Genomic DNA, 23,028 nt, shown 5'->3' on the forward strand with positions numbered 1-23,028 from the left:
AGAATATGTGTCATAAGTATCTTCTTTGTATTATTGTAATCATTAATGACAGGAGAGGCACTGCCTCCTACCTCCCCTGCCTCCCCTGACTGCACGTTCCTGGTTCTCACACACGGGGAGCTGCTGACAGCCGCACGGACACCTGCCAAATCCAACAGTCGGATTAGTCTCAAATCCGACAGTCGGGTTTGGCCACTCGTTTAATAGGGGTTGTCGGATCCATTCCGACAAATGCATGTCGGAATGGATCCGACTCTTATTGAATATACGGGATCAGTACGAAATCCCGCTGGACGGGATACAGACACCAGAATCCCGACCAGCACAATCCCGACAGGGGTGGCGAGCGGAACGCAGCCCCTTGCGAGCTCGCTGCGTTCGCCACGCTGCGGGCACGGTGCCTCGCTACTGCGGGCACACTAATTTATTCTCCCTCTATGGGTGTCGTGGACACCCACGGAGGGAGAATATGTCGGGATTGTGCCAGTCGGGATTCTGGTGTCGGTATGTTGACCGCCGGGATTCCGTCCGGCGGGATGTTGACCGCATCCCGAATATACCCCTATACATATGTTACATTATACTGAACAGGACTATGGTGCATGTTCTACATTGCATTCCTGTTATCATACATGCACTAGCAGTATTTACTAAATATATTAATAATAGGGCCCAGACCATGCACTCTCACACCTCTGTAGTGGCTGGCCATACTCCTACACATGGGCCTCTACACTGCATTCCCCCATTGGGCCCTTTATGCCCCAGTCCAACACTGGTTGGTAAGTACTCTCTGCTGGAGAGGCCTGAGGACAGGTCTGACAACTAGGGGCCTAATTCAGACCTGATCACTCGCTAGCTATTTTTTGCAGTCCTACGATCAGATAGGCGCCGCCTACAGGGGAGTGTATTTTAGCTGTGCAAGTGTGCGAATGCATGTGCAGCCGAGTGGTACTCTTCAGGACTTACTCACCCGCTGCGATCACTTCAGCCTGTCCCGGGCCGGAATTGACGTCAGACACCCGCCCTGCAAACGCTTGGACACACCTGCGTTTCCCCAACCACTCCCAGAAAACGGTCAGGTGCCACCCACAAACGCCTTGTTCCTGTCAATCACCTTGCGATCGGCTGTGCGAATGGATTCTTTGTAAAACCCATCGCACAGCAACGATCCGCTTTGTACCTGTGCGACGCGCCTGTGCATTGCGGTGCATACGCATGCGCAGTTCTGACCTGATCACAGTGCTGCAAAAAAAGCTAGCGTGCGATCAGGTCTGAATTAGGCCCTAGGTCTGTTTGTTTCATTTTGTGCATCTTAAATCTGAAGTTCATAAAGTACTAAGTAGGCACACTTGCAGTGCCCACTGTCTACATTCTAGGGGTAGTAGAACATTGTCTGTGAAAGTGTACCCTCCTCTGTTGCTACATTTACTATTACCACACGACTAGCGCCTGCATACTGCCTAAGTCCGAAAGCGCATTTTAGGCCTATATTTTATAAATCACTATTAAGGTGCATACACACGGTGAGATTCGGGCTAAGCCCGATTCTCACTATGCGACAGGGGCTAGGTCGGCATCGCAAGCACATAATGACTGTGCTTGCGATATTGACTATGGCCCTCATTCCGAGTTGTTCGCTCGCTAGCTGCTTTTAGCAGCCGTGCAAACGCTAGGCCGCCGCCCTCTGGGAGTGTATCTTAGCTTAGCAGAAGTGCGAACGAAAGGATCGCAGCGCTGCTACAAAAAAAGATTGTGCAGTTTCTGAGCAGCTCGAGACCTACTCCTAGCTTGCGATCACTTCAGACTGTTTAGTTCCTGTTTTGACGTCACGAACACGCCCTGCGTTTGGCCAGCCACGCCTACGTTTCCCCAGGCACGCCTGCGTTTTTATCTGGCACGCCTGCATTTTAACACACACTCCCCCGAAAACGGTCAGTTACCACCCAGAAACACCCACTTCCTGTCAATCACTCTGCGGCCAGCAGCGCGACTGAAAAGCGTCGCTAGAGCTTGTGTAAAACTGCATCGGCTTTTGTGAAAGTACGTCGCGCGTGTGCATTGAGCCACATACGCATGCGCAGAAATGCCGATTTTTATCCTGATCGCTGCGCTGCGGACAACGGCAGCTAGCGATCAACTCGGAATGAGGGCCAATGTGCGATTTTGGCTAAGTGTCAATTTTGACTATCTCTTCTATAGAGATCGTCAAAATTGACTTGCCTGCACAGTCTATCTAGGCTTTCGATGCCGACCGTGCGGAACCGCGCATTGGTATCGAGTCGGGATCGCAAGGTGACTTTCGACTTGCGATCTGCACTAACTTTTCTTACGATTTTGACTATATAGTCAAAATCGTAAGACAATATCTCACTGTGTGTACACACCAATAGTCAATATCTCACAGTGTGTACACACCAATAGTCAATATCTCACAGTGTGTACACACCATTACTCTACCAGGCACCAATATAACATCAGTACAGCAGGAGACACAGTTTACATAAAACTGATAGGGTAAACATCGGAAGATAACTAGTTTATGAGTTCCACGTGTTTACATATTAAACCCTAGCAATGCATCTCTTTGTTACAACGTTTCCTTGCCTTAAGGTGCATACACACGGAGCGATATAACTGAGCGATTTTGACTATATAGTCAAAATCGCTCAGAAAGTTAGTGCAGATCGCTCCGTGTGTATACAGGCAGCGATAGCGATGCGCGTCCCCGCTAAGTCGCTGTCGCTGGGAAAAATAGTCAGTGCCGGCAAGTCAATTTTGGCTATGTCGCTGGTAAAGTTAGTTAAAATCGCTAGAGGCCAGCGATTTTTCCCAGCGATAGCGATGTTGCAGGCGGCGGTGGTGCGGGCGGCGGCGGGTTGTGGCGGGGGTGCGTGCGGCGGCGGGTTGCGGTGTGGGCGGCGGCGGGTTGCGGCGGCGGTGCGGGTGGCGGTGTGGGTGGCGGCGGTGCGGGTGGCGGTGTGGGCGGCGGCGGTGCGGGCGGCGGAAATTTACCTTTCTCTTGCAGAGTTTGGCAGCGGAGCGGTACCAGTTTCAAAAATGGCGCCTCAGCGTCATTTTTGAAATTCAAGATGGCCGCCGCGAGCCAATCACGGCTCGCCGCGTCATCGCCCCGCCCCCTCCCGCTGACTTATATAAGTCAGCGCGAGGCAGCGGCTTTCAGTCCGACGGCGGAGGAGGAGCGGAGAAGAGCTCCTGAAGACGCCGTGGAAGTCCTGGATGGGCGGCGGCTATGCAAAAGAGCTTAGCAGCCGCCGCCCACCAGGTGAAGACGCCGGAGCAAGACCCCAGAAGCCCTGGGGAGGTGGCGCCCCCCCAGGTGAAGACGCCGGAAGCCCTGGGAAGGCGGCGGCCATGCAAAAGAGCTTAAAGGCCGCCGCCCCCAGGTGAAGACCCAGTTTAATAAAGGATTTTTAAAAGAATGTGTTGTGGTTTTTTTTAAAATATTTTCTTTACAGGTGGACTACAGGTGCCAGCGGGCCCTTTATGTCCGGGCATGCTGGCACTTGTGGTTCTCCAAGTGCCAGCATGCTGGGGCAGGCTTGCTGGGACCTATAGGCCTCCTGTAAAGAACAATATTACTATTGAAAGGCTATCAGCCTCCCATCCACCGGCCCACGGATGGGGGGGACAGCCTCGGGCTTCACCCCTGGCCCTTGGGTGGCTGGAGGGGGGGACCCCTTGATTTAAGGGGTCCTCACTCCAGTGTACCCCGGCCAGGGGTGACTAGTTGGGGGGGGTAATGGCACGGCCGCAGGGACCAATATAAAAGTGTCCCCCGGCTGTGGCATTATCTCCCTGGCTAGTGGAGCCCGGTGCTGGTTTTAAAAATACGGGGGACCCCTATGTCTTTTGTCCCCCGTATTTTTTAAACCAGGACCGGACGCAGAGCCCGGTGCTGGTTGTCTAAATATGGGGGAACCCTACTCATTTTTTCCTCTGTATTTTAACAACCAGGACTGGCTCAAAGAGCCCGAGGCTGGTTTTACATAGGAGGGGGGACCCCACGCAAAAATTTTTTTTTAACTTTTAGCTATTTAAATACCAGCCACCCTGTAAATTCATCCTATATATGACACTCATCCCCTTATTTAAATGAGATAGTCAAAATCTCCCATAGCCAAAATCTCTTGCATAGTTAGACAAAATCTCTGGTAAAGTTAGTCAAAATCTCCTACTGCCAGTTCAAGGGAAAAGTTAGTCAAAATCTCTCATAGCCAAAATCTCTCCGTGTGTATGCACCTTTAGTCTGTGACTATTCTATTTTTAGCAGGTTGCAATTCCGCAGTTGTCAGCTTGGGAGAATCTCACATCCACGAGGCTGTCTGTACTAATGGTTCTCAGACAGAAACATGTCACTCCGGCTGTAATGACAGAGGTACCAGTGCTCTCTCTGGGCTGGGCGACTCATATCTGCCAAGTGCCAACATTAACGCTTATGCCGCTGAAGGTACACAGTCACTCTCGGGCGTGACAGCTTGACTCGGAGACATGAAAAGCGCTCCTTGTTTCGGAGACATGTGCGGGATGTGTCAGGATATCGCACACAATTTGCTGCTGTTTTGCATGAAGTCACAGTGTTAGAATATAACATATTCAGTCACTGCTGGATAGGTAACATTAATTAACATTACAAGGAATTATTTGACTTTTTGTATTGTTTTTAACCTTTGCATTCCACATTTCCTTCGTCGTAAAAGAAAAGACATATATCCTACCGGTAATTCAATATATGCATTGCTTTATCAGTACAGCTATACACAAAATAAAAAAATTGCCTTGAATTCTAAACATCTCAGAGAATTTCAAGTCCCAGGGGGTCAATCCAATTAGGTACGAGTTGTGTCCAGTGCTACCAAGAGGGGGGGTGGGGGGGTGAGCGGGTCCCACTGAAACTCCTCCCTCTTTCCCATCGCAGAAAGCCAGACAAGAGAGGGGCCTCAAATTCCCCCCAAAATCACCTTTTTAACACTTTTTTAAATTTACTTAGTTTGTAATTAAACACAATTATTTCGCTTTTAATAAATAAAATAAATCAGTCATTTGACACCTTTAAGAGCGTCCAGTACTTTCCTTATGCCCACTAACAGCCTTCTATATGAGTCTGCAAATAATTTTGTCCCTTTTTTGGGGTCCTGGAAGGTCCCCCCACTTTTTCATGCCCTTCTCCCAGGTTGCATTTTGTAGAATTTGCACACCCTTGCCGCGAGGACCGCAAATAGGCATTTCTAAGTGGATCTTGCTGATTCGTGCGAAGTCTGCTTGTTTCATGAAACAAACTCACATTTGCAGACTCGCACCTATTTGTACTGAGTCCCCAGACGCATTGTCCCATAGCCTGGCAATTCTCAGACGTACAGAGTGTGAGCCTCTTCTCAGCATGCGATGCAAATCTCATCCTCTGAGAGCAAAGTGGGGGTCTGGGGTCCCCCTTACCTCTGGGTTTCTTAGCGTCATGGTCCCTTTCTTTCTGCTACCCTTCCACGAGTGCAAGCAGGAATCAATTATACACAGACTGGTCTTACTATCCTAAGCCAAAGGTAATATGTGCTCTGCATTATATGTCAGTGCTATATGATAATAATATTATTATTATTATTATTATTATTATTATTATTATTATCATCCTTTATTTATATGGTGCCACAAGGGATCCGCAGCACCTATTACACAGATACATAAAGTATAAGCATAATAAACTAAGGTTAATAATGTAGATATGGAAACTGAATTGTACCCTTTTACCCTAAGGCCAGATTAAGGGACACATGGTCCTATGGCTGAAAATGATCAGGGACCTTTTGTGAGAAGCAGAGGAGGTGTGACCAGTGCTGTGTGGGTGTGGCCAGAGCCATGTGGGTGGGGTCAGAGCCATGTGGGTGTGTATACTTCATACACTATCAGCCCCAATGTCTCCTGAAACATCTCAACGCAGAAAAATTCCATCATTATATGAGGGACATAGCAATACAATTTTAATCCTTGATACTTTGATTTATGTCTGACCTTGTGGCCAGCTAGTTATCATCATGCTGTCATGATGTGGGGCCTATATTTATGTGAAGGCCTGGTGCTGTAGTCCCATCTGCTTCATTGTTATCCGGGCCAAAACCTAATATCCCTAATGTGTAGGATCTCAGAACTGGATGTTGATGTAATTTAATATCACCACCACAATTGTAGGTTGGGGCCCATTACACAAACTTTCATGAAGTTAAATTGACAGTCGCCTGTGTAGCTTATCACATAGAATAGAATAAAAGAAACTATTTCATGTAATAAAACACCCAACAGGATAGAAATGAATCAAGCTCTGTAGAGTTCCAGCTGTATCAGTGAAAGACTATTATCCCACTGTGTTATCGGCTTCAATGGCAGCCGCGTAGTAATTAACCACTCGTCTCATCGTTTGTATTGCCCTCTATTCAGCATTACTGAAGCCGCGCACCTGGTATCTGTCCGAATGGTGAATGTCGTCCGCGGAGTGCGGCGAAGACGTTGGCGATTCCCCTTCTCGCTTGATTGTAGCTGATAACAAGATAGACTGCAGAAAAAACAGACAGAAGGGGGTTAAAAGGTCACAAAATTGTGAGACATCAGAACATTCTGCAGCATTTGTGCAGTATTTTTGTGTGTCCCCTCTGTTCTATTGTGATGTTCCACCTTCCAAAACACAAAAGCTTATTTGATCATTTGTGAAAGCGGAACATCTTTGTAACGCTGCAGCCATATCTGGGCTCAGTGGGGCTGCAGCCGGAGAAGTGATCTTTCATCATGTAGAAGACCCACAAAAAGCACAGACGGTCAGTTTGAATGCTATTAGTCAGCACAGATTTGTGTAATTACAGGTCCCACAAAGATTAAACTCTCCTCCCATCTTTTTTTCTCTCACCTTCAAGTATGGTTTTATCGCAACTAATAATGAAGGGGTAGAGGGGACCGCAGGGTGCTGGAAAAAAAAAACAACAAAGAAAGTGCAACTGTAACGTAATATAGTTCTGTGAAAAATGGCCCAGAAGACAGTAAGTGAAACGTTATGTATTGGTCTTTTCTGAGCAGCTCCCTGGGAAGACCACGGGGCCCATTTATTTCAGCATTCTTCCTGAGCGCCATGGAGATGACCTCTAGAAAAAAAACAGGGCTAAACTAATCCCGGGGATGTCAATCTCAAGGTCTCTTCTACATGTGCTTGCAGTTTAGATTAATAAACTGTCTATTTTTAAATTGTGTGGAAACCACTTCAATTGTAAATACCCAGCTCGCATGTTAAGTATAGCGCAATTCATGCCAAGTCACACTCCCCCCCCACCCAAGCGAGAAAATTCTACTTCATTTGTGATAAGCAGCGGGGCGGATGAATCTGGAACATTAGATGGTGGGTGGGGGTGGACGTGGGATTAAGACCAGTCTTCAGTTTTAGCAATCTCTACATAATCATTTAATAGGAACATTTAAGGCCATATTACATTTTCTAGTAACATTTTTATGATATTTATGTCTTGCTAAAATAACATTAGTGTCACTTCCTCAAAAGCTTTCCTTTTATTTGATTTTTGTCTGAGCAGAACTTCAGTGTCCTTGAGCTGGGAGTAACTCTGTTCAGGTAAAGACGCATCATCAGTTTGTCAACCTAGGACCCCGCCTAATGCCCTCTGAACTCTTAGGAGGCCGGATTGCTCTAACCAAGTTGTAGAATTTTCTTAGACAAACGGGTGTGGGAGAGTGGCCCCAGGGGTCTTAATCCAGCTCTGCTTGCTTAAATGACACAACCAACATCTTCCTCTATACCTGGGAGATGCTCAGAATCTACTGTTTATCTGGATACTTCAATCAAACACATTATTTTTCCCTATCTCTGAAAGGATAGTGTTATCCTTTTGTGTACATCACAGGCTGTTATTGAGAAATCCATTCAGAAGGTGCCTGTCTTAAACCTAAGCAATAGCCCAGAGGTTCTCAAATGTGGTCCTCAAGGCACCCAAAACGGTCCAGGTATCCATGCTTGGCCACAGGTGACTTAATTATCACTAACCATCACTATCTAATCATTTAACCATCTATGCCGAGCCATGGACCCTAGAGGACCACGTTTGAAAACCTCTGCAATACCCTCTTGTCTGGTTTTAGTTTCAGGGCTTTCATTTATATTTTAGTGAATCTATGTTCCATGCTAATATGCAACTGGAAAATCTCATCTGGGCACAAAACAAAAGAACAATAGCCCAAGGTGGCCGCAGGCACTGCAAAATCACATCTGATACTGACCTTATATTACAGTGTGTGTGGCTCTAGAATGGCCCACGTGCTGACACTAAACTAGGCATAGTAATTTGGTTCATTATCAGTTATGTTGGTAAATAAGTGGGTGCTATTATCATGAAGCGTTAGGGACCACCAGTATCAGAGAAGCCTTGCTGAGGCCTGGTGGCATAACTGTATGTTTGCAAATATATGCAACTAAGATCTCTGAATGTTCTATTATCAGGATGTAGTTATGTAACCGGCGGTCACAATACCGACCCCAGCATCCGCCCACACAAAATCCCGACTGTCGGCATGCCAACTAGCAGGGACTATTCCCCCCCCACCCCCCCACCTCCGGCATTCTGCTGCTGGGATCCCATGGTTGGTATACTGATTGTCGGGATCCCCAGCGCCGGTCCAGCATACCCAACCCCTATTTTCTCTGACGTCCTAGTGGATGCTGGGAACTCCGTAAGGACCATGGGGAATAGCGGCTCCGCAGGAGTCTGGGCACATCTAAAGAAAGCTTTAGGACTACCTGGTGTGCACTGGCTCCTCCCCCTATGACCCTCCTCCAAGCCTCAGTTAGATCTCTGTGCCCGAACGAGAAGGGTGCACACTAGGGGCTCTCCTGAGCTCTTTGTGAAAGTTTTAGTTTAGGTTTATTATTTTCAGTGAGACCTGCTGGCAACAGGCTCACTGCATCGAGGGACTAAGGGGAGAAGAAGCGAACTCACCTGCGTGCAGAGTGGATTGGGCTTCTTGGCTACTGGACATTAGCTCCAGAGGGACGATCACAGGTCCAGCCTGGATGGGTCCCGGAGCCGCGCCGCCGGCCCCCTTACAGAGCCAGAAGAGCGAAGAGGTCCGGAAAATCGGCGGCAGAAGACGGTCCTGTCTTCAGATAAGGTAGCGCACAGCACCGCAGCTGTGCGCCATTGCTCTCAGCACACTTCACACTCCGGTCACTGAGGGTGCAGGGCGCTGGGGGGGCAGCGCCCTGAGACGCAATAAATCGATAAAAACCTTATATGGCTAAAATAAATGCATCACATATAGCTCCTGGGCTATATGGATGCATTTAACCCCTGCCAGAACATACAGAAAAACGGATGATAAGGCCGCCGAGAAGGGGGCGGAGCCTATCTCCTCAGCACACTGGCGCCATTTTCCCTCACAGCTCCGTTGGAGGGAAGCTCCCTGGCTCTCCCCTGCAGTCACTACACTACAGAAAGGGGTTAAAAAAGAGAGGGGGGCACTAATTAGGCGCAGTATAAATAATACAGCAGCTATAAAGGGGAAAACACTTATATAAGGTTATCCCTGTATATATATAGCGCTCTGGTGTGTGCTGGCAAACTCTCCCTCTGTCTCCCCAAAGGGCTAGTGGGGTCCTGTCCTCTATCAGAGCATTCCCTGTGTGTGTGCTGTGTGTCGGTACGTTTGTGTCGACATGTATGAGGAGAAAAATGATGTGGAGACGGAGCAGAGTGTCTGTAATAGTGATGTCACCCCCTAGGGGGTCGACACCTGAGTGGATGTACTGTTGAAAATTACGTGACAGTGTCAGCTCTGTATAAAAGACAGTGGTTGACATGAGACAGCCGGCTACTCAGCTTGTGCATGTCCAGACGTCTCATGGGCCGTCAGGGGCTCTAAAGCGCCCGTTACCTCAGATGGCAAATACAGACGCCGACACGGATACTGACTCCTGTGTCGACGGTGAAGAGACAAACCGTGTTTTCCAATAGGGCCACACGTTACATGATTGAGGCAAAGGAAAATGTTTACACATTTCTGATAATATGAGTACCACCAAAAAGGGGTATTATGTTGGTGAGGAAAAACTACTTGTAGTTTTCCTGAATCTGAGTGTGTGATGATGCGTGGGTTTCCCCCCGATAACAATTGATAATTTCTAAAAAGTTATTGGCAGTATACCTTTTCCCGCCAGAGGTTAGGGTGCGTTGGGAAACACCCCCTAGGGGGGATAAGGCGCTCACACGCTTGTAAGAACAAGGGCTCTACCCTCTCCTGAGATGGCCGCCCTTAAGGATCCTGCTGATAGAAAGCAGGAGGGTATCCTAAAATGTATTTGCACACATACTGGTGTTATACTGCGACCAGCAATCGCCTCAGCCTGGATGTGCAGTGCTGGGTTGGCGTGGTCGGATTCCCTGACTGGAAATATTGATATCCTAGATAAGGACAGTATATTATTGCCTATAGAGCAATTAAAAGATGCATTTCTATATATGCATGATGCACAGCGGAATATTTGCCGACTGGCATCAAGTATAAGTGCGTTGTCCAATTCTACCAGTAAAGTGGTCAGGTGATGCGGATTCCAAACGGCATTTGGAAGTATTGCCTTAAAAAAGGGGACATTTGGGGTCGGTCTTTCAGACATGGTGGCCACGGCAACAGCTGGGATATCCACGTTTGTACCCCAGGTCGCCTCTCAAAATAAGACGCCGTATTATCAGGCGCAGTCCTATTTGGCAAGCGGACAAAAGGGTTCCTCTTTTCTGCTCGTGACAGAGGGAGAGGAAAATGGCTGCAGTGATCAGCCAGTTCCCAGGAACAGAAACCCTTTTCCGCCTCTGCCAAGCCCTCAGTATGACGCTAGGGCTTTACAAGCTCAGGCACGGTGGGGGCCCGTTCTCAATGAATTTCAGTGCGCAGTGGGCTCACTCGCAAGTAGACCCCTGGATCCTTCAGGTAATATTTCAGGGGTACAAATTGGAATTCGAGACGTATTCCCCTCGCCGTTTCCAAAAGTCTGTTTTACCGACGTCTCCCGCTGACAGGGAGGCAGTTTTGGAAGCCATTCACAAGCTGTATTCCCAGCAGGTGATAATTAAATACCCCTCCTGCAACAGGGAACGGGGTATTATTCCACACTATTGTGGTACCGAAGCCAGACGGCTCGGTGAGACCGATTTTAAAATCTAAAAGCTTTGAACACTTACATACAGAGGTTCAAATTCAAGATTGAGTCACTCAGAGCAGTGATTGCGAACCTGGAAGAAGGGGACTACATGATGTCTCGGGACATCAAGGATGCTTACCTTCATGTCAAAATTTACCCTTCTCACCAAGGGTATCTCAGGTTATGATACAGAACTGTCACTATCAGTTCAGACGCTGCCGTAGGGATGGTCCACGGCACCCGGGGTCTTTACTGAAGTAATGACCGAAATGATGATATTCCTTCGAAGGAAGGGAATTTTAGTTATCCTTTACTTGGACGATTCCCTGATAAGGGTAAGATCCAGGGAACAGTTGGAGATCGGTGTAGCACTATCTCAGGTAGTGTTGCGGCAGCACGATTGGATTCTCAATATTCCAAAATCGCAGCTGGTTCCGACGACTTGTCTTCGGTTCCTAGGGATGATCCTGGACACAGTCCAGAAAGAAGGTGTTTCTCCCGGAGGAGAAAGCCAGGGAGTTATCCGAGCTAGTCAGGAACCTCCTAAAACCGAACCAAGTCTCAGTGCATCAATGCACAAGGGTTCTGGGTAAAAATGGTGGCTTCCTACGAAGCAATCCCATTCGGCAGATTCCACGCAAGACTTTCCAGTGGAACCTACTGGACAAATGGTCCGGGTCGCATCTTTAGATGCATCAGCGGATAACCCTGTCACCAAGGACAAGGGTATCCCTCCTGTGGTGGTTGCAGAGTGCTCATCTTCTAGAGGGCCGCAGATTCGGCATTCAGGACTGGGTCCTGGTGACCACGGATGCCAGCCTGCGAGGCTGGGGAGCAGTCACACAGGGAAGGAATATCCAGGGCTTATGGTCAAGCCTGGAGACATCACTTCACATAAATATCCTGAAGCTAAGGGCCATTTACAATGCTCTAAGCTTAGCAAGACCTCTGCTTCAAGGTCAGCCGGTGTTGATCCAGTCGGACAACATTACGGCAGTCACCCACGTAAACAGACAGGGTGCCACAAGAAGCAGGAGGGCAATGGCAGAAGCTGCAAGGATTCTTCGCTGGGCGAAAAACCATGTGATAGCACTGTCAGCAGTTTTCATTCCGGGAGTGGACAACTGGGAAGCAGATTTCCTCAGCACGACCTCCACCCGGGAGAGTGGGGACTTCACCCAGAAGTCTTCCACATGATTATAAACCGTTGAGAAAAACTCGACAGGTATTGCGCCAGGTCAAGGGACCCTCAGGCAATAGCTGTAGATGCTCTGGTAACACCGTGGGTGTACCAATCAGTGTATGGGTTCCCTCCTCTGCCTCTCATACCCAAGGTACTGAGATTGATAAGATGGAGAGGAGTAAGCACTATATTCGTGGCTCCGGATTGGCCAAGAAGGACTTGGTAACCGGAACTTCAAGAGATGCTCACGGAGGATCCGTGGCCTATACCTCTAAGAAGGGACCTGCTCCAGCAAGGACCTTGTCTGTTCCAAGACTTACCGCGGCTGCGTTGACGGCATGGCGGTTGAACGCCGGATCCTGAAGGAAAAAGGCATTCCGGATGAAGTCATCCCTATCCTGATCAAAGCCAGGAAGGATGTAACCGCAAAACATTATCACCGCATTTGGCGAAAATATGTTGCGTGGTGCGAGGCCAGTAAGGCCCGACGGAGGAAATTCAACTGGATCGATTCCTACATTTCCTGCAAACAGGAGTATCTATGGGCCTGAAATTGGGGTCCATTAAGGTTCAAATTTCGGCTCTGTCAATTTTCTTCCAAAAAGAACTAGCTTCAGTCCCTGAAGTTCAGATGTTTGTTAAAGGGGTACTGCGTATACAGCCTCCTTTTGTGCCTTCAGTGGCACTTTGGGATCTCAAGGTAGTTTTTGGGTTCCAAAAGTCACATTGGTTTGACCCACTTAAATCTGTGGAGTTAAAATATCTCACAGGAAAAGTGGTCATGCTGTTGGCTCTGGCCTGGGCCAGGCGCGTGTCAGAATTGGCGGCTTTATCCTGAAAAAGCCCTTATCTGATTTTCCATTCGGACAGGGCGGAATTGAGGACTCGTCCTCAGTTTCTTCCTAAGGTGGTTTCAGCGTTCACCTGAACCAAACCTATTGTGGTGCCTGCGGCTACTAGGGACTTGGAGGACTCCAAGTTGCTAGACGTTGTCAGGACCCGGAAAATATATGTTTCCAGGACGGCTGGAGTCAGGAAATCTGACTCGCTGTTTATCCTGTAGGCACCCAACAAGCTGGGTGCTCCTGCTACTAAGCAGACTATTGCTCGTTGGATTTGTAGTACAATTCAGCTTGCACATTCTGTGGCAGGCCTGCCACAGCCAAAAAATCTGTAAATGCCCACTCCACAAGGAAGGTGGGCTCATCTTGGGCAGCTGCCCAAGGGGTATCGGCTTTACAACTTTGCCGAGCAGCTACTTGGTCAGGAGCAAATACGTTTGTAAAATTCTACAAATTTGATACCCTGGCTGAGGAGGACCGGGAGTTCTCTCATTTGGTGCTGCAGAGTCATCCGCACTCTCCCGCCCGTTTGGGAGCTTTGGTATAATCCCCATGGTCCTTACGGAGTTCCCAGCATCCACTAGGACGTCGGAGAAAATAAGAATTTACTTACCGATAATTCTATTTCTCGTAGTCCGTAGTGGATGCTGGGCGCCCATCCCAAGTGCGGATTGTCTGCAATACTGGTACATAATTATTGTTACCAAAAAATTCGGGTTATTGCTGTAGTGAGCCATCTTTTCTAGAGGCTCCTCTATTATCATGCTGTTAACTGGGTTCAGATCACAAGTTGTACAGTGTGATTGGTGTGGCTGGTATGAGTCTTACCCGGGATTCAAAATCCTTCCTTATTGTGTACGCTCGTCCGGGCACAGTATCCTAACTGAGGCTTGGAGGAGGGTCATAGGGGGAGGAGCCAGTGCACACCAGGTAGTCCTAAAGCTTTCTTTAGATGTGCCCAGACTCCTGCGGAGCCGCTATTCCCCATGGTCCTTACGGAGTTCCCAGCATCCACTACGGACTACGAGAAATAGAATTATCGGTAAGTAAATTCTTATTATCATGTAGTGTTCAAGTCTTATTGATGATACTTTTTGGTGTGCTAGAGGAAAACTTTTCTCTTTTTCTTGTTTAGAATAGCCACTCCCTTTCATGCACTTGAAAAATATCACAAAATTGACTGAGCAGCTACCATTTTATATTGATGTTGGTAAATGCTATCAGCACATGTGCACGGACGCTTCTCATGGTATAACAGATCATCTGGCACATTGTAAAGGCATTACTCTCCCAGCACATTGAACAGATGAGTATCATGCTATTTCCCCACATATATGCGTGATCATATCAGACTCTGTCTATTGGTGCTGGGTCTGCATGCAGGGCCGGACTGCCCATCTGGCAAATGCCATGAGGGGCGATGGATTGGTGGGCCGGTCCACAGAGAGCCAGAGCTGCAGCGCAACTCCCGACTCTCTGGTTTGTCCCGCGCTGCCGCCGCCCGTAGTGCCCTGTTGCCAAGCAATATGGGGGGTGCCGCGAGACCATGCCCCCCCCCCCCCCCCCCGAGCTGCGGCACCCCCCCATTTGCGGTGTCCACGTGCCCCTTTCTCATTGCGTGTGCCCTCTTTCACGTGCACCAATAGACGTGCACACGGATGCCAGGGCCAGAATTAGACCCCAGTCAGTCCCTGCCTGCATGTGAGTGGTATTGGCTATCTCTGTGTACTTTGAGCCAATATTCAGACAATGCACTCTATCCATTCCCTTAAAAATAGTGACATTACTGGACTGCACTGATGGGCGGGATACTGGGCCCACCAATAAAATGGCTGCCTTCTTTTAATACACTGGGCCTGATTCAGGGCTGTATGGTAATGCAGCCGAAGCTGCAATTGTGTACACAGCAACTGTGCGAAAATATGCAAATTCTGCAGCCACCTAGATTTATATAGAGATCCCCCTTGGCGGCTTTGCAATTCCCAGTGGCGTACAAGGACGCAACGGAGGTTACTGTGATTATGGAACTTCTCTGTAGCCCTATGGCCGAAGGAATTAAGACACCGCAGCCATCGGAGCTGCAGGTGGGATTCGCAGTCTCAGGCTAAGACACGCTCCCAAACGGTCCATGACTGTCAATCACTGTGCAAATAAATTCTCATTACGAACACTGTCACAAGACCATCACAGCAAATATGCAGAGTGACTTAGGGGGATATTTACTAAGCAGTGATAAGAGCGGAGAAGTGAGCCAGTGGAGAAGTTGCCCATGGCAACCAATCAGCACTGAAGTAACATCTATAATTTGTATAATTTGCATACTATAAAATGATACAGAGCTGCTGATTGGTTGATGGGACAATTTCTCTACTGGCTCACTTCTCCGCTCTTATCACTGCTTAGTAAATGTACCCATGTGATCCTTGCGCAGTCGGCTGATAATTGCTCAACTATGTAAAAATCGCACATGTCTGAATTGGGGTCACTGTCGGATAACTGGGCAGTACAAAACACTACACACGATTTGCTGTAAATACAGAAGCAACAAACGCCACCAGTCCATGGCCCTCACTCCGAGTTGTTCGCTCGCAAGCTGCTTTTAGCAGCATTGCACACGCTAAGCCGCTGCCTACTGGGAGTGAATCTTAGCTTCTCAAAATTGCGAACGAAAGAGTCGCAATATTGCGAAAAGACTTCTCTGTGCAGTTTCTGAGTAGCTCGAGACTTACTCTGCCAGTGCGATCAGTTCAGTGCTTGTCGTTCCTGGTTTGACGTCACAAACACACCCAGCGTTCGCCCAGACACTCCTCCGTTTCTCCAGCCACTCCTGCGTTTTTCCCAGAAACGGTAGCGTTTTTTCACACACTCCCATAAAACGGCCAGTTTCCGCCCAGAAACACCCACTTCCTGTCAATCACACTACGATCACCAGAACGAAGAAAAAACCTTGTAATGCCGTGAGTAAAATACCAAACTTCATAGCAAACTTACTTGGCGCAGTCGCAGTGCGAACATTGCGCATGCGCAATAAGCGGAAAGTCGCTGCGATGCGAAGAAAATTACCGAGCGAACAACTCGGAATGACCACCCATATTTGCTGAGGAAATATTAATTTACTTTCGCATAAAAATTACTGTGCACCAAAAAAAAGGTTAAAAGAATGAAAAAGACAATTTTAGATTGGAACAAAGTGTCATTTTCTAGGGCAAGGTGTGAAGTTGGAATATAACTCCCATCCACTTGGTTCCCTCAGGATGTGGGGCGCTGCAGTTCACGGCATGTAACAGCAGGAAACAACCTGCGGGCCCATTCTTAATGTGTATTTTTCAGCCACAGTGGAGACGTTATCTTCTAGAGCTGGCTGCATGGCATGTTTTCTATAATCTATACAAATAACTGAGCGGAAAACGTTTGGAATAGATCAGAAAATCATACAGATGTTTACAGCAGTTAAAGTTATTTTCAATGCACAGAAGTGATGAAGACGAGTTTTGCCAGCACCTGGCAGCTTAGCGAAAAGGTCACTAGCGTTTTTAAAAACCGAACATTGGAGCAAAAAAAAAAAAAAGCTGTAAATGTGTTTAAGCAAAAAAAAAAGAAAAGAAATGTATAAAAGAGGGGAAGATGTCAGCATTAAATCATGGCTTTTCCTTGTTTAACTCATTAAAAATGGCCTTTTGCAAGGTAAAATTATCATTGTGAGCAATAAGATCTAAAAGAAAAAAAATAATTCACAGCTCTCTCACCCTTTAATATGATAGTCGCCACCGGCTAATTTTTCCCTTAATGGCAACACAGCTATAAATCCATCGGCAGCTGCGCTCTTCTCACCTTCTCGCTCTCTCTTGGCAGCGGCGTTTCTGAATCCGTCCACTTATACCAGTGAGTGGCGCTCACTGTCTCACTCTACTAACTCATAGCACTGCAATGGTGCAAGTAGACGGGAATGGCAGCTTCTGTAATAAGATTATCTGCAGGAACGGAGTTTCGTGAAGAACTGCAGAACCATGATCCAGTTATTAAATGCATCTAGGGGGTAATTCCAAGTTGATCGCAGCAGGAAATTTTTTAGCAGTTGGGCAAAACCATGGCCCTCATTCCGAGTTGATCGGTCGCAAGGCGAATTTAGCAGAGTTACACACGCTAAGCCGCCGCCTACTGGGAGTGAATCTTAGCTTCTTAAAATTGCGACCGATGTATTCGCAATATTGCGATTACTAACTACTTAGCAGTTTCAGAGTAGCTCCAGGCTTACTCTGCCTGTGCGATCATTTCAGTGCTTGTCGTTCCTGGTTGACGTCACAAACACACCCAGCGTTCGCCCAGGCACTCCCACCGTTTCCCCGGCCACTCCTGCGTTTTTTCCGGAAACGGTAGCGTTTTCAGTCACACGCCCCTGAAACGCCGTGTTTCCGCCCAGTAACACCCATTTCCTGTCAATCACATTACGATCGCCGGAGCGAAGAAAAAGCCGTGAGTAAAAATACTTTCTTCATAGTAAAGTTACTTGGCGCAGTCGCAGTGCGAACATTGCGCATGCGTACTACGCGGATTTTCACTGCGATGCGATGAAAAATACCGAGCGAACAACTCGGAATGAGGGCCCATGTGCACTGCAGGGGAGGCAGATATAACATGTGCAGAGAGAGTTAGATTTGGGTGGGTTATATTGTTTCTGTGCAGGGTAAATACTGGCTGCTTTACTTTTACACTGCAATTTAGATTGCAGATTGAACTCACCACACCCAAATCTATCTCTCTCTGCACATGTTATATCTGCCCCCCCTGCAGTGCACATGGTTTTGCCCAACTGCTAAAAAAGTTGCTCCTGCGATCAACTTGGAATTACCCCCCTAGTTGTTTCACGTTTAGTTAAGGCCCCGGTCTGATTAGAATAGCTGCAAACTGCCTTTATTATATGAATCGTTGTTTGGTTATTATTGGGAATTAGTTAAGAAGCCAATTCCTCTCCAATACTACAGTGTTTCTTCCCTGGGTTTGTTCCTTCCAGAATAGTTGCAGATATTTACGGAACGTAGGAAAAGCGATCATAGGGGTAAATTGCAGATGAAGGGTGCTAATTGACGTTGCTGCTGCACTTAAATGCTGGTAACGGCACCCTGTGTCGCACCCTTGGCCGGCCGATTTTGCACAAAAGTGCTCGCTACCCTAAGGGGTAGCAATCACTTTTGTGCGAGATCCCGCTGCTGTAAAGTGCGGTGGGTGCCACACAGATTCGACCAGGTAAACAATTGCCGGCAACTGAATTCCCATGTCACACAAATCGTGGCAGGTTCCTTGCAGGGGGATGTAGTCAGAATCCCGGTGGTCAGAATCCCGACGGTCAGAATACCGACGCTGGGATCCTGACCGCCAGAATGCCAGCAGCGCTGCCACAGCTACTCCTACTCCTGGGTGTCCACGACACCCATGGAGTGGGAATAGAACCTGTGGAGAGCACAGTGAGCCCGCAGCGTGGCGAACGCAGCGAGCCTGCAAGTGGCTTCTTTGCGCTCGCCCCCCCTACCGGCATTCTGGCATTCGGGATCCCGGCCCCGGTATACTGACTGCTGGGATCCCATACTCAACATGGCAGGGCAGTAACTAGGGTGGTGCGGATAGTGCTCAGCATACAGAGCATTTGCCCTGTGGTAGCACCTGCCGCATCACTCGCCTAGCTGCAGAGCTTCCGTTTGTATAATAGTAGTGGTGTGCCTGGCTCCTTCTCTGCCGGAAGCACTGTTGCTAATATACAATACAGCAGGCAGTCCCATGTGCTCCACCCCCCATCTCGTCTCCTGCAGTGTATGCAGGGACTGGAAGAGACGTCTCTCCAGAGGGACTTCCACAGGCCACAGGAGCCGTTCTATGACTGGCTGCTGCTGCTGGGCACAACAAAGGAGAGCAGCAGCGAACCTGCTCCAGGGGTGAGAGGAATGATTAGAAGGAGGAATGAGAGGGGGCTCTACCTGGCATAAATGTATAAGGGGCTTTACCTAGCATAATGTGTATAAGGGGCTTTACCTGGTATAAAGTGTAAAAAGGCCTCTACCTGGCATAATGTGTATAATAGGCTTTACCTGGCATAATGTGTAATTGAGGCTTTACCTGATATAATGTGTAAAAGGCCCTCTGCCTGGCATAATGTGTATAAGAGGCTTTACCTGGCATAATGTGTATGGGACTTTACATGGCATAATGTGTATAAGTGACTCTAGCTGGCATAATGTGTATAAGGGGCTCTAATGTGGCGCAACATATATAAGCGGCTCTACTGTGGTGTAATGTGTGAAAGGGGCTCTACCATGGCATAATGTGTATAAGTGGCTCTTCTGTGGTGTGACGTGTGTAAGGGGCTCTACTGCGTGGCATAACGTGTATAAGGGGCTCTACTAGGTGGCGTAATGTGTATAAGGGGTACTACTGTGTGGCGTAATGTGACTAACGGACACTACTGTGCCGTGTAATGTAAATTGGTACTTCTCTGTGGCCATGCCGCTGCCCCTTAAGGTCACGCACCTTGCCCATAAAGCCACACCTATATTTTTGGCATGCATATTCACCGTGCATTGTCTTTATTTTGATTATAGGGTGAGGGGGCACCAAAATGTCTAGCTACGGCTCTGCTCTAAATTATATTGCTAGCACCTTTTTGAATCCACACTACAAAGAACTCGGGCTCCCCTGGGGCAATAATAAAGCAGCAATGTTCTAATATGTCAGTGCTTAATAGAGTAAAACAATATGGTTAATACCAGGGACGTGCAGTCAGGGGAGGCAGTGCCTCCCCTGTGATTAATTAGTAAAATAATACATAGAAGATACTTATGACACATATTCATGTCATAAGTATCTTCTTGATGCAATGCCATATTTTTTATTGTATAAAATGACTTTGGGAGGCACTGATAGCAGTGCCTCCCATACATAATAGGAACGGGGAGAGAGCGGGGGGCGGAGACTAGCACTGGGCTTTAAAAGCCCATTGAAAAACAGTGGGAAAGCGGCACTGAAAAAAGTGCCTCGCTGACAGGGACACCACCCCCATGTCAGCGAGGCAGCTGTGATTGGACTGCGGATCCGTCCGCTTGTCCAATCACCCAGACGTGGCGGGAGGCAGAAGTTGGGACGGGAGCAGCGGTGGGTCTGCGGTCACTGCTGCTCTCCCGTCATGCTCTGCCGGCTCCGTTCCCCCCCTCCCGCTCACAGGCACCAGACGTCTCTCCTGTGGGCGGCTGTCACCTGCCAGAGTCCGGCGGCTCCGTCCTCCCCTCTCGCTGACAGCCACTTGTCCTCTGTGCTGCTCTCCCCTGTCATGCTCCGCCGGCTCCGTCCCCCCCTCCCGCTCACAGGCACCAGACGTCTCTCTCCTCTGGGCGGCTCTCACCTGGAAGTGTCCGGCGGCTCCGTCCGCACACAGCAGCAGGCAGGTTTTTTTTTTTCCCTCTCTCTCTCTCTCTGAAAAAAGGAGACTGGCTGCCGTAATGTGTAAAAAGGGGGACTGGCTGCCGTAATGTGTAAAAAGGGGGACGCTATCTTCCGTAATGTGTAAAAAGGGGGACTGTCTGCCGTAATGTGTAAAAAGGGGGACGCTGTCTGCCGTAATGTGTAAAAAGTGGACGCTGTTTGCCGTAATGTGTAAAAAGGGGGGTGCTGTCTGCCGTAATGTGTAAAAAAGAGCGCGCTGTCTGCCGTAATGTGTAACAAGGGGGGCGCTGTCTGCCGTAATGTGTAAAAAAAGGGCGCGCTGTCTGCCGTAATGTGTAAAAAAGGGCGCGCTGTCTGCCGTAATGTGTAAAAAAGGGCGCGCTGTCTGCCGTAATGTGTAACAAGGGGGGCGCTGTCTGCCGTAATGTGTAAAAAAAGGGCGCGCTGTCTGCCGTAATGTGTAAAAAAGGGCGCGCTGTCTGCCGTAATGTGTAAAAAGGGCGCGCTGTCTGCCGTAATGTGTAAAAAGGGGATGCTGTCTGCCGTAATGTGTAAAAAGGGGAAGCTGTCTGCCATAATTTGTATTCTCTCTCTCTCTCTCTCTCCTTTTCCCCCCTCCTATGGGTTGAAATTTTTATGTGTAACTTTCTTATTTTCCAGGTAATGGATTCTACTGGACAAGTGGACGTGATCGGTGTGGGATGTAGGTAAGTAATCTCTCTAATTTTTACAGGTACCCCTACCCTATTGGATTCTACATGGACAAGTGGACGTGACCGGCGTGGGATGTAGGTAAGTATGTGTGAGTGTGTACGTGTGTTATAAGAAAATTTTACTGTCACGGTGTGTGTGTTGTGTTTTTATTTGGGTATTTTTTTTGATGTAGAACTACAGGTACCAGCGGACCCTTTATTTCCCCGCATGCTGGTACTTGAGGTTCTCCAAGTACCAGCAAGTGGGGGAGGCTTGCTGGCCCTTGTAGTTCCACAACAAAAAACAATATTATTTTTTTACACACATGGCTATCAGCCCGGCACCCACCGCCCAGGGGTGCTGGGGACAGCCTCGGGCTTCACCCCTGGCCCTTGGGTGCCAGGAGGGGAGGACCCCCTTGATTTAAGGGTTCCCCATTCCTCCAGGGAACCCCGGCTAGCGGTGACTAGTTGGGGGGGTAATGCCACGGCCGCAGAGACCTACATAAATGTGTCCTCCGGCTGTGGCATTATGTCCCTGGCTAGTGAAGCCCGGTGCTGGTTTTAAAAATACGGGGGACCCCTACATCTTTTGTTCCCCATATTTTTGGAACCAGGACCGGACTAAGAGCCCGGTGCTGGTTGTCTAAATACGGGGAACCCCTGTCCAATTTTTCCCCCAGTATTTAAACAACCAGGACCGGCGCAAAGAGCCCGAGGCTGGTTATACTTAGGAGGGGGGGGGCCTCACGCATTTTTTTTTTTACATCAAGTTGCTGGAAGCCCTGGACAACAAAATTGCATTCATGTCCTCCTCCTGCTCCCTTCCCAGTCCCAAACACTAATTTTTATTTTTTTATGATGAGCAGACAGGCAGCGGGCATTGGCGGCATCGGACTGAGATGCAAATTAGTGGCAGAGGGCTGGGTCAGTTGATGGTGGCCGCAGGCATCGGCTCAGAGGCAGTAGCGGGCATTGGCTCGGCGGCGGTAGGGGTCATCGCCAGGATTCGGTGGACATTATGGTAGTGCCTCACCAGCCACTGACCTCACCGCACGCCACTGGTTAATACCATAAGTATGGAAGATTGTGTCGTCCCCCAGTGTTATATCCATACATGCCCCTGTGCATTTGTCCCGTCAGCTTCAACAGACCCATATATCGCTGCCTACATTTGCCAGCATCATAATCTGCGGCCTGTGCTGAAATGCAGCTTTAACAGAACAACTAAGTTGTCATTTCACACCATTAGGCAATGAGCTTTGGGTCCTGATAGCTGCGGCAATGTAAACACACAGATCTTTTTTCCCTGGAACTATCCATCAGCGACGCCTGTCAGCAAAACAAATAACCGTGTTTTTATACAGCTATCCAGCCTGTTTTTATGCCAGCACAAAGTGTTTCCTGGGCTCTAACGCTCCTAACTAAATAGGTACTTATCAGAGAACACAGAAGTGGCGGAGTGACACATTTTCTGCCTGTCTGCCCCACATACCCTCCTGGAAGCATTAACACTGATACTAATAGCTGTGATCATGTAGAACGTGTAACCTGTGAGCGATAAATGATGGCAGGAACCCAGCTGGGTGATTTTATTTTCATTATACATTTATTTTGCTGTCTCTATATCCTACCTTAACACAGTATGGGAATCCTGAAGGCGGCTGTTGGTAAATAATAATGAAA

General features: G+C 48.3%; 1 protein-coding gene across 2 annotated transcripts in view; it reads right to left on the reverse strand.

Moving 5' to 3' along the window:
- RNF220 (ring finger protein 220) overlaps positions 1 to 23,028 on the reverse strand; it is a 355,867-nt gene that overhangs the window by 82,232 nt on the left and 250,607 nt on the right. For both annotated transcript variants that reach the window (XM_063939465.1, XM_063939464.1), the window contains exon 4: positions 6,470 to 6,565. In XM_063939465.1, coding sequence (XP_063795535.1) covers positions 6,470 to 6,565 — 96 coding nt within the window. The remainder of the gene's footprint in view (positions 1 to 6,469; positions 6,566 to 23,028) is intronic.

The sequence above is a fragment of the Pseudophryne corroboree genome, chromosome 9, assembly GCF_028390025.1.
Source record: "Pseudophryne corroboree isolate aPseCor3 chromosome 9, aPseCor3.hap2, whole genome shotgun sequence".
Lineage (NCBI taxonomy): Eukaryota > Metazoa > Chordata > Amphibia > Anura > Myobatrachidae > Pseudophryne > Pseudophryne corroboree.